The sequence below is a fragment of the Liolophura sinensis genome, chromosome 1, assembly GCF_032854445.1.
Source record: "Liolophura sinensis isolate JHLJ2023 chromosome 1, CUHK_Ljap_v2, whole genome shotgun sequence".
Taxonomy (NCBI): Eukaryota; Metazoa; Mollusca; class Polyplacophora; order Chitonida; family Chitonidae; genus Liolophura; species Liolophura sinensis.
This window is the reverse complement of record NC_088295.1, coordinates 36,144,657-36,158,225: the sequence shown is the minus strand read 5'-3', so window position 1 is coordinate 36,158,225 and position 13,569 is coordinate 36,144,657. Positions and strand designations below refer to the sequence as shown.

The window sequence follows — 13,569 nt, the reverse complement described above, 5'->3', positions numbered from 1 at the left end:
TGTTTTGCCTTCATATGCTTGAAAACTTTAAATGTAAAAAGTGGTATTTTAAGTAGGGCTGTAGGCTTTTTGTTACCAGTCACCTTGATGACTTCCAGCTGCTTGTGTTAGTGACCCAAAGACCTCCTTATCCAAGTGAGCAGCTACATGAAGCATCTGGAGATTGTGTTAAAGTTATATCTGTTGACATTCTGTCAGAGATAAGATTAAGGGCCAAGTCTAAATGAAACTCACTTCATGTAAATTTTTATCTCAAATGGACTGAAACGTGTCATTTTCAACTGTCTGTTTATCTATACATTAATTATCTCCTAGCCATTGTATGTAGTTTTTGAAGGGGCTGTTGGGTCTGTCCCTGTGTGTGGGGGTAACCTTCTTGGTTAAGTCTAGTTTTGTTCCATTTAATGGGTCAGTCACTGTCAAATTTTGTGTACACATCACCCAAGGAGGGGAATTCTGATTTGATAGGTAGTAATTACCTTAACAAGGAATTTGATTGAAATGGTTTGTGTAATTTGTGTAAGGTTAACATTTGTGGTAAGGTTCATTTTACTGCAGCCTACTTGCCAATGTATTATCAAAGTTTGTGAAGAGTCAACAAGTCACATGTATATGGAGGGCAGAATTGCAAATTCAGAAAATTTTATGCACAGCAATTATCAAGGAATTTTGATTGAAGTTATGTAAAGGACACTTAATTCCCATCTATAGGTGCATCAAAATGTTTGGTCATCCACTCATTTTTAAGAGCACAAAATAAAAATGACGATCTCAAATTGAGCCCAGGTCATCTCAAAGATGCCATGTGTAAATATTCATAATTTCACACATATGTGATGGTTTCCTGTATTTTATCTACTTTCATGTGTGGTTTTTTTTACAAACATATAAATAAAATTTAATACACTTTTAAATCCTGTTGGATGACCCCAATTTTTGTTGAGGTCATATTCTGAAGAGCTTAAGATGCCAAACATTTTAATCCCTGCATTGTATAAGTGAAATATTCTTGGGTACAGCGTTAGACACCAGTCAAATAAATAAATAAATAAATGGTACAAGCATGATTGAGGAAGTAAATTCACTTGACTAATAAGGTTACTTGTTTAAACCTTGAGCTTTTTGTATCTATACACATGATGGAACACACAGGATAAAGTTGACCTTTTATGAATGTTTTGATTTGGAAAGTCATTTAGGTGGTGTACTTGTAATAGCATTGGATAGCATAAGCTGATTGTACTTTACATAAAAATTTGGGCAGGCATGTATTTGTAGACTGTTTAAGATGTCTTCTACTTCTTAATTGGATCGTCATCATATGACTGAAAAATTGTTGAGTACGATGTTAAACCCCAAGCACTCACTCACTCACTCTTAATTGGAGGGGCCTCCGTGGCTCTGTTGGTTAGCACGCTAGCACAGCATGATGACCCAGGAGCCTCTCACCAGTGTGGTCTCTCTGAGTTCAAGTCCAGTTCATGCTGGCTTCCTCTCCAGCCGTAAGTGAGAAGGTCTCTCAGCAACCTGCGGATGGTTGTGGGTTTCCTCCGGGCTCTGTCCAGTTTCCACCCACCATAATGCTGGCCGCCGTTGTATAAGTGAAATATTCTTGAGTACGGCCTAAAACACCAAACAAAGAAATAAATCAAATAAATCTTAATTGCCATTGGTGAAGCATACTGTAAATTTTCAACCTTCTCAACCTCTAAAAGACTATTTTCTATGGAATTTATGTACATACATGTAGTTATTATGAAAATGAAGCTAAAAATGATTTGTTTGTGTCACTAAAGATGCAAATTTCATAAAACTGTGCAAATTATTTCTCTACACCCCGTAGTTCTCTCGGAATGTTTCAAAATATTAGTTGCAGAAGCAGTTGAAAAGGTTCAAGAATTAGGGTAGGGAAAAAATCCTTTGCCTTTCGCTATTTGTTCTGACTGCCACTTAGTTACTTGGTATAGGTGACGTTATTAGTAACAATCCAGACTCAGGAGACAATTGCACACAGCCTGTCTCTTTTCTCATGACTCAACAACAACAATGAATATATTGAAGACAGCTGAGAATCTAAACATAACATCCTGTCATGTGACCTCATGGGATCCTCTGGAACTAGGGTAGCTCTTATGTTAACTTATTCATACAGACCCTGTCAGGAAGCAAATGTAATCCAGAAAAAGTGTTGGATTAAAAAAACCTGACTTTCTCAGAACTGCTGGCGTTGTGTTGATGTTCTTGTCATAGCCTGGAACTGTTACAGTAATAATTGCCAATGTAGCCAAAAAGGTTCTTGTGGAAAGGAAGCCCGGGGTAATTTATGAGCGGGAAAGGGTGATGTGTGTATAAACAGTAACATTTGTACATAATCATATGCGTTTACATATTCCTTCCATTGTTTAGGAGATATTGGTAGTGCTTAAAGCACACAAGTATCTCATTTCTCTATTAGTTTTTCAGAAAAGCAGATGTAAATGTAAAGTTGTTTATTAGATATCCTAGCCAAGTGGGGAAAAAAATACTGTTTTTTCCTGTTGCAGTTAATATTTCTTTTGGTCTAAAAACAGTCACAAGATGCCCCAAAAATTAGAAGAATTACAGTACATGGGCCTGTACTGTTTACATTCAGCGATGTGAGATGTCAGACAACAAGCTACTGTATTTCCCTTAAAGCTTGGAAACAGTATGCACATTCAAAAGCACATAAAGGCCTTAAAATGAGACTTTAAATGCCAACACTTCAGGAAAGAAAACAAAAAATCAAACTTCACAAAAACTCCAAACTGGCCCTATCGAATTAAGGAATGAATCAGAATAAAGCAAAGTGTGTCACTCAAAGTATGCTAAACGTTTTAGGGGAAATAGAGTAATTTGTTTCAAAGTTAAACTAAGAGTGTGGTTGAAATTGATTTACTTGTGAAAAGTACCTGAAGATCGAAACTGAATGCTACAAAAATGTTCTTATCTGAACTTAAGGCTTTCAAAGATGAATACTTTCCTCTCTCAACCTAAGAAATCAAGTTTTGCTGTATGGCAAAAATTAAAGCCACTTCTAGTTACACACTGGACTTTGATCTATGGCTTGAGTATGTTCTACAAGGGAATATCACCTAATCAAATTAAAGTGTCTGACAGAGTATGAAAGGCATTAGTCAGGTTATCTGTGGGAATTGCTCCTATACACAGCTCACAGCTGAACACCAGCTCTAGATCTGCTCTCTGCTAGTGATAGAGGCAGTTTAGCCCAGCACATGTCACTAATGGCCTCAATAACTAACAGGCAATGCCGCCAGTAAACACTGCCGCATCCAATCAGATCAGCCGATACAGTTTGACTGAATGTCAAGGAAACCCGCCTATGGTATATCTGGAAGAATATAGAGGCTTCCTGGTGCGTGTACAATGTACCACACCATGCTGACTCTCTGGTGCTGCTACATGTGTCTACAGTAGTGCCAGTACGGTGTGTTCTGGAACAATGGTTCTCCAGCTGTGTGATGGATTACACCACATTACACTGGTTACAGTTGATATGATGTGCCCATTAGGTCATCTGTTCTGTTTGGTCAGGCTGCCCAGGTAAAATGTCTTTCATTAATTTATTATAGGAGTAAAGGAAGTGAGCAAAAAAAAAAACAATGAAAAATCAAATGGAACTGTAAATATTTAATATCCGGAATGCATGTCATACCAAAGTGGAAAGCATGGCATGTGTGCCATAGATGTTATTACATTGAAACTAGTACAGAAAGAAAAAAATTAAAAAAAAAAACTCATTGTCCAGTGATATATTTGAATTAAGGATGCATGAATCTTACATTTGGGCGTACATACTAGTATTGTATACATGCACGTGTCCATGTACAGGTAGTTTCGAGTATCACCATGTAAACACGGCAAAATGAAAGTTTATTGTGTGACAGTGATAAAGCCCATCACATCATTACTGGTGATGACACCCCATTACTTGTTTATTGGGTCTCAAAAGTGTCTGTTGTGGTAAACTGAGTATTACTGCTGTAGCATATAGTAGATTTTACAAGTGGTTAAATAGTTGCATGAATCAGATTGTTCTTAAGCACAATTGATTTAAAGTAAATTAAAAAATAAATAAATTTCAACCACCTGAGGTGTATTTCAAATTATATCGTGTGTTTAACATGCAGCATCAATAAACCGTACTTTATAATATAAATGAAATACATGTAATTCTATAAATTGCTTTAAGACAAGATGAATGTGTGTATTAGGGACTATGTTGCACTTGCCATGCTTCCCACACTGAGGTGAATCATTGCCATCTGTGTACTTCCTGCAAATGTAATAGTTACCACTTCTCATCCGGCCAATAACCTATAACAATTGAGATATAAAGTAGATTTGAGCCAGGATGGGTTGGGGGAGGGTCTTCCTGTATTTTATTTCTCTCTGTTCCCAAGCTTTGTAATGGGGACTGTGTTATTGTTGGTGGTTTTGTCAACAGAGTTTGTGACTGGAGAAGATTAAATTACAAAGTTAGGCCTTGTTCGGCATTTTATATGACCACCATTGTCATTGTTCACATTGAATAAGCTATGTTAAGAGCTATTATTTCAAAAGCACAGAATATATTACTTTGCTGAGGCCATATTGTGAAAGCCTGGGTAGGAAAACCCTTGCAGGTGGACTTCCAGACCTCTGTCCTGCTTGAGTGGAAAATTAGTCATCTAAAAATGCTTCCAGAACAAATAAGCATTTCAAGACTGTCGAGAAGAGTACATAGTGTTTGTAAAGGGCCATATCTCAGAAATATCATAGGATTTGGAGCTATAACTTGGCAAATGTTCCTCATGTATGCAAAGGTATGTTTAAGAAATTTTTCTAAATAATCCAAAGGGGTCACTATAACGACCGACTGAAATGATCTGACTTTATAACGTTGTCACTGCATGACATATACATGTACCTGTGACATTTTCTTAATATGACAGTCTATTTAGCCGTGGCAGAGATTATATAATACATGTTGATCACATTCTGAACTCTGTTTTTTTCACAGAGGTAGTTGTACTTGTTTCAAGGATTGCGGAGGTTACGTAATGCATGCTGGCAACACTCTGAACTTTGGTGTTTCCCAGGGAAGCTGTGATCCCAAATTGTATTGTTTGTGTTCATACTTTGTAGCAGCTGAGGTAAGCTGTCTGATGTGGGAGCCAAGACTACAACAAGTGAACTGCAATAGGTGTATCAGCTGTTAATACTAGTACTTTGGCGCCAGAGTTATCAGTCATGGTATTTCTTGCAGATACGATAGTTTTCAGAAATGCCAAGAAAATTACAAGAGAATAAGCTTCTTTGAGACTTGTATGTATACTGGTTTGCTATAAGGCTGGGTGTACAGTGTTTGCTGCTGCGGCTGGTTATGGTGCACTGGTATCATCACTGGTACAATCTTAAATGACATCTAAAAGCACATTCCTTTCACCTTCAAGGAATGTGAATTTCTAGAATCAAATGTGCTGTTCCTGATGTGATTGCTGTTGTTGTAGTTCTTGGATGTGTATTTGTGCATGTACATCTTCTTAACAAATGTACTGCAGATGGAAAGATAGGGTTTAAAAATCTGCAGGAATTCCTCTTCATCATTCATTTGTGAAAAAATTATGGCTCTCTCCTTTCTCTTCAGATAGAAGCTTCAAACTTTTTACTGTCAAATTTAAGGTAAATGTTCAAAGTCTGTTATTTTGGATCTGAATTACATTGAAGCATTTCTCTTCAAGGATGAATTTGATGAGTGTATGTTTTACCAATGTCTTGACTCAGATTTACCTTCATATATACTCTCTTACTTTCAGATGCTGTGTCCCCTGTAAGACATTGAGTGGAGGCCTCAGTGAAGATGTATCGCACTGAAGATGAAAACTATGCCACGGGTCCTGTTGCTGTTATTCAGTCTATCCGTCATGACCATGATGTTTATCGCCAAGTGCGGACTCAACATTGACAACCACTTGAGCCAGAAAGACGGTGTGACAGGGCTGGGCAAATACCCCGGGAAAGAACACTACGAGCAATTGCTGCTGCAGAAAGACGAGAGTCACAAGGAAGAGGTGGCAAGGCTCAAAGAGCACATTGCCTCATTACAACGACAACTTATCCTAGCGGAAGTCAAAGCACACAATCTGAGTTCAGCCCTTAGATGGAATTCTTCGGCACCAAAGCCAGGGCGAGCCAACGTGTACCACACAACTGTGGGCCAAGTCAAATACTTCTGGAACAAACTGCAAGAGGCCGAGATTCTGAAGGGTCTGCCGTTGAAGACCGAATATGATGTGGTGCCATTCAATCGCTTCACCCTCACCAGGATTTATATGGTGGACCCAGGATTGGGCAAGAGGGTGGTTGAAAAGCCTATTGGCTTTAAGAAAAAGGACATCCTTGAGGTAGTTGGATTTGGTTTAGAAGCGCTCAATAGGGATCGACCTCCAGCAAAGAAGCGATATGTGATGGACGACTTTCTGGAAGGTGTGTACAGGACTGAACCGACAACAGGAACTCACTATGAGCTTTATTACCGTAACATTGACAACCGTGGGACCACAGCACAGTATACTAAAGTCACAGTGATGAGACCATTCGGGCCTTTGCAGTCAGTTAAGACTGACCAGATTCAGACCAGTAAGGAATGGATCAACATTATTGTTCCACTCTCTGGTAGGATTGAAACATTCCGCCATTTTATGGACATGTTCGTCCAAATTGGAATTAAGCAGGACACAAAGGTTTATTTGACTATCGTGTATTTTGGCAATGAGGGATTAGAGGAGGCGAAAGCTCTTATGTCCAGGGTGTCCAAAACCTATTCTTTCAAAAGTATGAAAATGATCACTGTGAACGAGAAATTTGCCCGCGGGAGGGGCCTGCAGCTCGGTGCTCTCAACTGGAAGGGAGGGGATGTTCTTATGTTTCTCTGTGATGTGGATATTGTTTTTGGCACCGACTTCCTGGAGCGGTGTCGGCTGAACACAGAGCGAGGTAAGCGGGTCTACTACCCCATGGTGTTCAGTCTTTACAATCCTAATGTTGTCTACAAACTTCAGGATCAGGAGATTCCATCAGCTAAGGACCAACTCACCATCTCTAAAGACTCTGGTTTTTGGCGAGATTTTGGGTATGGCATGGCATGCCAATACCGTTCAGACTTCTTCAAAGTGAAGGGCTTTGATGAACATATCACAGGGTGGGGAGGGGAGGATGTTTTCTTATATCAGAAGTATGTAAAGAGTGAATACATGGTCATCCGTGCCACAGATCCAGGTATATTTCACCTGTGGCATGAGAAGTACTGTGACCCAAACCTTAGCTCGGATCAGTACCGTAGCTGTATTCGTTCCAAGGCCCTTAATGAGGCGTCTCATGCTCAGCTGGGTCTACTGGCCTTCAAAGATGAGATTGATGTACATCGCAGCTACAAACGCATCAACTTGGTCCCTCCATCGCAAACAAGAGTATAGACCTTAACACAGATGTACATTTATGGTTTCGTTTTCTTAAAAAAGACTTTTGCTACTGTGCCACCTAAGATAAAACTTTCTACTCAGATCTTTACAAAAGTAAGGAAAAAGGGATTACACTCACTTTCCTTATGTATAAAAAAAAGAAGGCATTTCACTCAATGTCTTTATTCAGGCTGTAAATTAAATTTAACATTATTTTGAACTACTGTATTTCAGCTAAAGTTTGGTTTGTAAAAATATACTTTCACAAGCATGCAAAGGCTTTAAATGATATGTTTGATGCCAGCACTGAATTTTTTTCTGATAATCAAAAATGATTAATCATCACAAAAACTGTAAGTGCCCGTATTAAGGTGGATAAATCAATAGGAGTCAAGCTAAATGTGTCACTTGAAAAGTGCTGAACTTGAGGTGAAATATAGTGTATGAAATCAGGTCAGCTCACTGTCTTTAATGGAATGAGTGGTACTGCACAATCTTGGCCTCTTAACCTACACAGCAGATTGAAGAATGGACGAACACAAATATTACTATGTCTTTAAACATTCTGTTTTTACTGATGTCATACCGATGCAGATTGTTCAAACCTGCCACTTACTTGTCCATCAGGTCAAGTGCTTTAAACACAGCATGTTCAAACCTGTCACTTACTTGTCCATTAGGTCAAGTGCTTTAAACCCAGCATTTTCAAACCTGCCACTTACTTGTCCATTAGGTCAAGTGCTTTAAACCCAGCATTTTCAAATCTGCCACTTACTTGTCCATCAGGTCAAGTTCTTTGAAACCAGCATTTTCAAACCTGCCACTTACTTGTCCATTAGGTCAAGTGCTTTAAACCCAGCATTTTCAAATCTGCCACTTACTTGTCCATCAGGTCAAGTTCTTTGAAACCAGCATTTTCAAACCTGCCACTTACTTGTCCATTAGGTCAAGTGCTTTAAACACAGCATGTTCAAACCTGCCACTTGTCCATCTGGTCAAGTGCTTTAAACTCAGTGTGTTCTAAAGCTAGTTTTTCACATGTGTCATGTATTTTTGCAAAATGTATTTGTATGTTCATTAGCTTTTTCTTTAGTCAAGATTGTTAGTGCTGGAAGAGAATATAGCATAATCATGCAATACCTATCACAGGAGAAATTCTGCTCAAAAATCAGTGGTGATCACATCAAAGTTGTCTCCCTTAATATATTAATGAAGAAAATAAGTTGAATAAATTCCATGTGTTAAGCAAGTACTAATTGTTTATACATTTATCAAATGTCTGTGTTGTAGATAATTCTGTTTACCTACAAACACATACACTAACTGGCAGAGTACAAAAGGTGCACCTTCCTTTCTTACAGGCAATAGCAGACAGATATTTGTTGTACAAGAATATGTTTCAAAAGTATACTTAAATTTATAAGCAAATACTCTAAATGTTCCTGTAATGTCATAAGGGAGGAGTACACTGTTTCTGATTTACCCTAAGACTCTAGTCCAGGGACAGAGCCTACTTGTATAGTTAATGATGATGATATATTTTTTAGATACAACAATTAGTTCCTTGTTATTCAGAGGTTGCTTCTTAAGGTTCATACTTGTTTTCAGTGGAGAAGAGTGATCTCCCCTGTTAAAAAGAACCTGTCTACAGACTTTCACTTGTTTAAATTGTCATTCGATGCAAACTCAGAACAATTTACTTCCTGGACTCCTGGATTTGATATTTTAAAGTCATCATTATGGAAAGAATCGTGTTAATGAAACTTTTTCAAACTGCTGGCTGAGGTACTATTCCAGTATTCATTTTCTTTTGTGTCATTTTTGTCAACATGTTATATTCTCAAAACCAAAGAACTTTTTATAGTCTAGTCTGAATGTTATAACTGCTGCATGAACAAATACATACACAGCAGCTGCATGTTTTTGTCTTTGTTATACTGTATACATGTTAACTTTTTCCAAAGTTGTTATCTTCATACAGTTTTCTGTAACTGATATTTTTATACCGGTATAAATTCAGGAAGAGGAATATAGAAGAGATTAGATGTTTGTATGTATGATGCATTTATTCAGTTTTACTGTTCACTTTTAGAAGAAAATGCTTCAAATTATTTATGGAAAAATATTACTAATGATTATATAACTAATGGAAAAGGCCATGTACCAATGAACAGATATAAAAAAAACTCGCTGAATTTGTTACCTTTTTTTCTGGCAAAGTATTTGCAAAAGTGTTTTGTATGCAAATAATTATTTTTTCATTTTACACAGACACTCATATTGTCACCACATGTCCAGAGCGGGATCCCTGTTCTTGCTTTATAATATGTTGAGTTCTTAACGTAGCTATACCAGAGATTTTTGGTCAGAACAAAAAAAAAAAAAAAAACATGTGGTGCAAATCCAGTCATATTTTTAGTAAATTATTGTAGAATAGCCCATATAATTACCTTCACAAAATATCTTGGTCTGTGTTTGTCACTGTATGAAATTAGTAATAAAGTTCTTAAAATTATAATGATTTCAGTATAACTTGTTGGAACTTTAGAATTGATTAAACACTATAAATACAGTGTGGTACAGATACAAGTGTGATATTTACAGCTAGGCAATAGTTTGAGCTATTCTTGATAAATACAGAAAAATTTATTTCGTTTGCAAATATAAATATTTTGCCAAAAATCTCTGACATAGCCTCTTTATGCACGAATTACATAAATCTTTATACAGTAATTCATTCTTCAGGGAATTCATTCTATGTATGCTTATAAATTATATATATATATAGTTGTATTGTTGATCTATTATTACAACAAGGTGGTGATGTTAAAAGGTATGTCCTGCCTGATGTCATGTGTTGCAGGGTTTTCTTTTTTTATGAGTATGATGTCTGTTTTGGTTGTTGTTTTGTTTGAATGTCCTGCATTTACTTGTTTGTTCTAAAGGTACTAGTATCTTCTTACGCAAAACGTAACCAACTATGTAGGCAATGCATACTCTACACCTTTGAATGGCAGTGGGCTTAAACTGTACAAGATTGTGCCCAGCGACCATGGGACTGGTAAAGTATGGCCTTTGCTGGCAAACCTACTGAATGATGTCACAGTGCTTAGAGCATCCAGATATGTTAATGATATCTGTAATAGGTATTTAGTACAACAAGATACTAACTATAAAACCTTTTTTGTTATGTCATTATATGTTGTTTTTAAATACACATGTATACTTATGCCAGACTTTGTAGGTTTATTGGCAAGCCTTGAGGGCTCATTTTACCTTGCTAACAGCCCCGCCAGGTGTGGGTATCTTGACTAGAGTTTGTCATAAAGACACCTGCAAGCCTCGTCTGTCTGTAGGGACTTGCACCAAAACATGTCATGTACAAAGTATGCATTTTGCATTTAGATTTTCTTTGCAAGAAGGTAAAGCACTGATGAAACACATAGTGTGTTTCATATGATTACATTTTGCAACATGTTGGGAATTCCTATAAAGCTCTCCTAACAAGGTTTAAATTTAGAGAAATTGGTCTAAAATCATATATGTTGAGTAGAATAGGACTGTACATCCCTATTGAAAAGGTACACTTGCACAAGATTGTCTCACATGCATATTTGTAAATGTTAAGAACTTTCGTCTTGTAGAATAAATTAACACAATTATCTTCTGACACGAATTGCTGGGTTTGTATCATTAAGGTAATTATACCCAGAACATTTCTTCTGCTCCAGTAGTTTACTCCTGTTCAGATTCATAGACCTTTCTTATTAAAGCAAGATCAGAAGTATTTATTTTCTCACAAATATATGTATACATATAGGATGTGAGCATTTATACTTTTGTGATCAACATATGTATGATGGTACTGAGAGTTCAGATATGAAAAAGAAACAAGCTGATCCTTGTATACAGAGTACACAGAATGTTGGTGTATACAGAAATACTAGAGTACACAGAATAGTTCTGCAGAAAGTTGGTGTGTATGGAATGGTTAGACAAGAGCACAGTTCTCCCTGTATTTGCACATTCTACTTAAAAGTCATTATATGTTTACCTTCAATATTATTCCAGAACACTTTTGTCTGTCTTTTGTTCATGAAGCATTGACCCAGACGGCAACATCTAACAAGAATTGAATAAGATGAATGAAATATTTTTAATAATTAAGCTAGAACTGGCATTAAACCTGGCGTTATCTTGTTTGAAACCAGATTCATTTGAACATGGGAGATTCTGTTTTTATATGTAACCTTTGTTCGGGATCTATTTCAAATATGTTATCAAATTTGGTTATTATTATATGGCATTAAAGCCATACATTTGCTGCTCAGTCTTGTACTTGTATTGCTATAGATTCACTGCTGAAGCATTGTTCTGTACCTCACCACCATGCCCACACTTTTGGGCTGATGGGCTCATCAGCTGGTCTTAGATTTGCTATTTTGCCAATGACAACCTCTACCTCAACTTGTGTCAGACTGAACATGGAGTCTTTCAAGTATTCATGCATTTAATTTGCTTTCTATAAAGGTATGCAGGATTGACACTGATTGGCTGTGCAGTATGTTAGAGATCTGAAGTTAAATACACGGTTTTTGGCTTAACCTTAACCTTGGCCCTCCTTTACACAAAAGGCAGTCAGTGAGGACTACAGATATACAGTTGTCACTGACTTGCTGGTGTGAGAAGCAGTCGAGTCCAGGCCAAACTGAGTGTTAGGTACTACACAAGGCTAGAGGATTCAACCCTACTTCCATTGGCCACCAACCTGTGTCGACTCCGTAGCCATGTTTATAACCTATACGGCTTTCTTTCTTCCCATGTTATAAAACTGTACAATTTAGTTAACCATTGGTGAAGTCCGTATACATATATTTGTCATTGAGCAGACCTTTCAGAATTGCGTGTTATATTACGTGTTTGTACTTGGGTAAAATGACCATATATATATATTGCACAATGCCTGTTGTTTAAAATGTAATAAAACGTTGAATGGAAGCATTTGGCGTCACTTAAGCTTACTTATACGTGGTTGATAAAGAATCCGTTGGACATAAGAAATATTTGTGTTTCCCGAGGAATATCTTCTATTATGTATGTCAGTGTTTTTATAGGCTGGGAAACCGAGAGGATGTCCGTAATCAAGTGTGAGTTCAAGTTTTTGTTAACAGTCAAAATGAGTTATGTGCAAAAAAATGAAGGAGAGATCAATAATGGTTTGGCTAAGAGCTTCCTGTAGAGAACAGAATCACATAGCTCTCTATGAACTGAAGGACGCTTTCTTTAGCCTCAGTCAGGTCCCCAAAACAGTGTGAATCTTTGGTTCCTTCAGTAGTTGAAAATGTATGTGGTGGTGCATCAGGCTTTGGTTATATATTATATTCAGTCATGTCTAGAATCCAATTGGATTTCCTCCGGAAATTGTTTGAAAACAACTGAATCATTTCCCGGTATTTTGTGTCCAGTGACTAGGATCGAGTCGTCGAAACAGACCTTCGTACACCACCCATCAACCGCAATCTCTAACACAACTTCACGAAGAACTCTTCATTGATGACGAAAAGAAGTAAAGAATGTTCTGTGTGAAAGAATTAAATCAGTATCCAAATCGTGAACACTGCTACTTCATAAGTTGTTTATCAATGTTGTTGCGCTTGGATTTGCTGCACGTTCATATATCCAACGTGACAGTCTAGTTTAACACGGAACATGTATGGCCCCTAGTCCCCGGATTAAGCGGAATTATAGACATAATTATGTAGCAGGGCGACAGAGATTCTGAACACTCCGTCCCTAGTTGCTCACAAGTGAACTGTACTGATTCTATAGTGTAAAGAAACCTAAGAGTGAAGGCGTTTGAATATGCTTGACACTACGGTATATAGTTTTTTTTTTTTTTGCAATTGTTTGGTGGAATACCCTAGACACTGGGTTTTGCAGGGATAAGTAATGACGCTAACTAGAATCGTCTCTGTATATATGTGCCTCTATAAACTCTTGATAGGTTAGAAATGTAAAAGTGACTATATAGCTATTTAGACATGATCTGGTATTTTAGGTTTTCAGCGAAGGACCGTGGTTAATGCAA

At 37.3% G+C, this 13,569-nt stretch overlaps 1 protein-coding gene across 3 annotated transcripts in view; it reads left to right on the top strand.

The window, feature by feature from the left end:
* LOC135469135 (chondroitin sulfate N-acetylgalactosaminyltransferase 2-like) overlaps positions 1–12,471 on the top strand; it is a 32,005-nt gene extending 19,534 nt beyond the window's left edge. For 2 of the 3 annotated variants that reach the window (XM_064747674.1, XM_064747682.1), the window contains exon 3: positions 5,838–12,471. In XM_064747674.1, coding sequence (XP_064603744.1) covers positions 5,898–7,496 — 1,599 coding nt within the window. In that variant the 5' untranslated portion in view covers positions 5,838–5,897 and the 3' untranslated portion in view covers positions 7,497–12,471. Of the gene's footprint in view, positions 1–3,481; positions 3,583–5,837 lie in introns of those variants that run through there. The other variant, XM_064747689.1, reaches the window with a different exon arrangement.
* Positions 12,472–13,569: the final 1,098 nt, after the last annotated feature.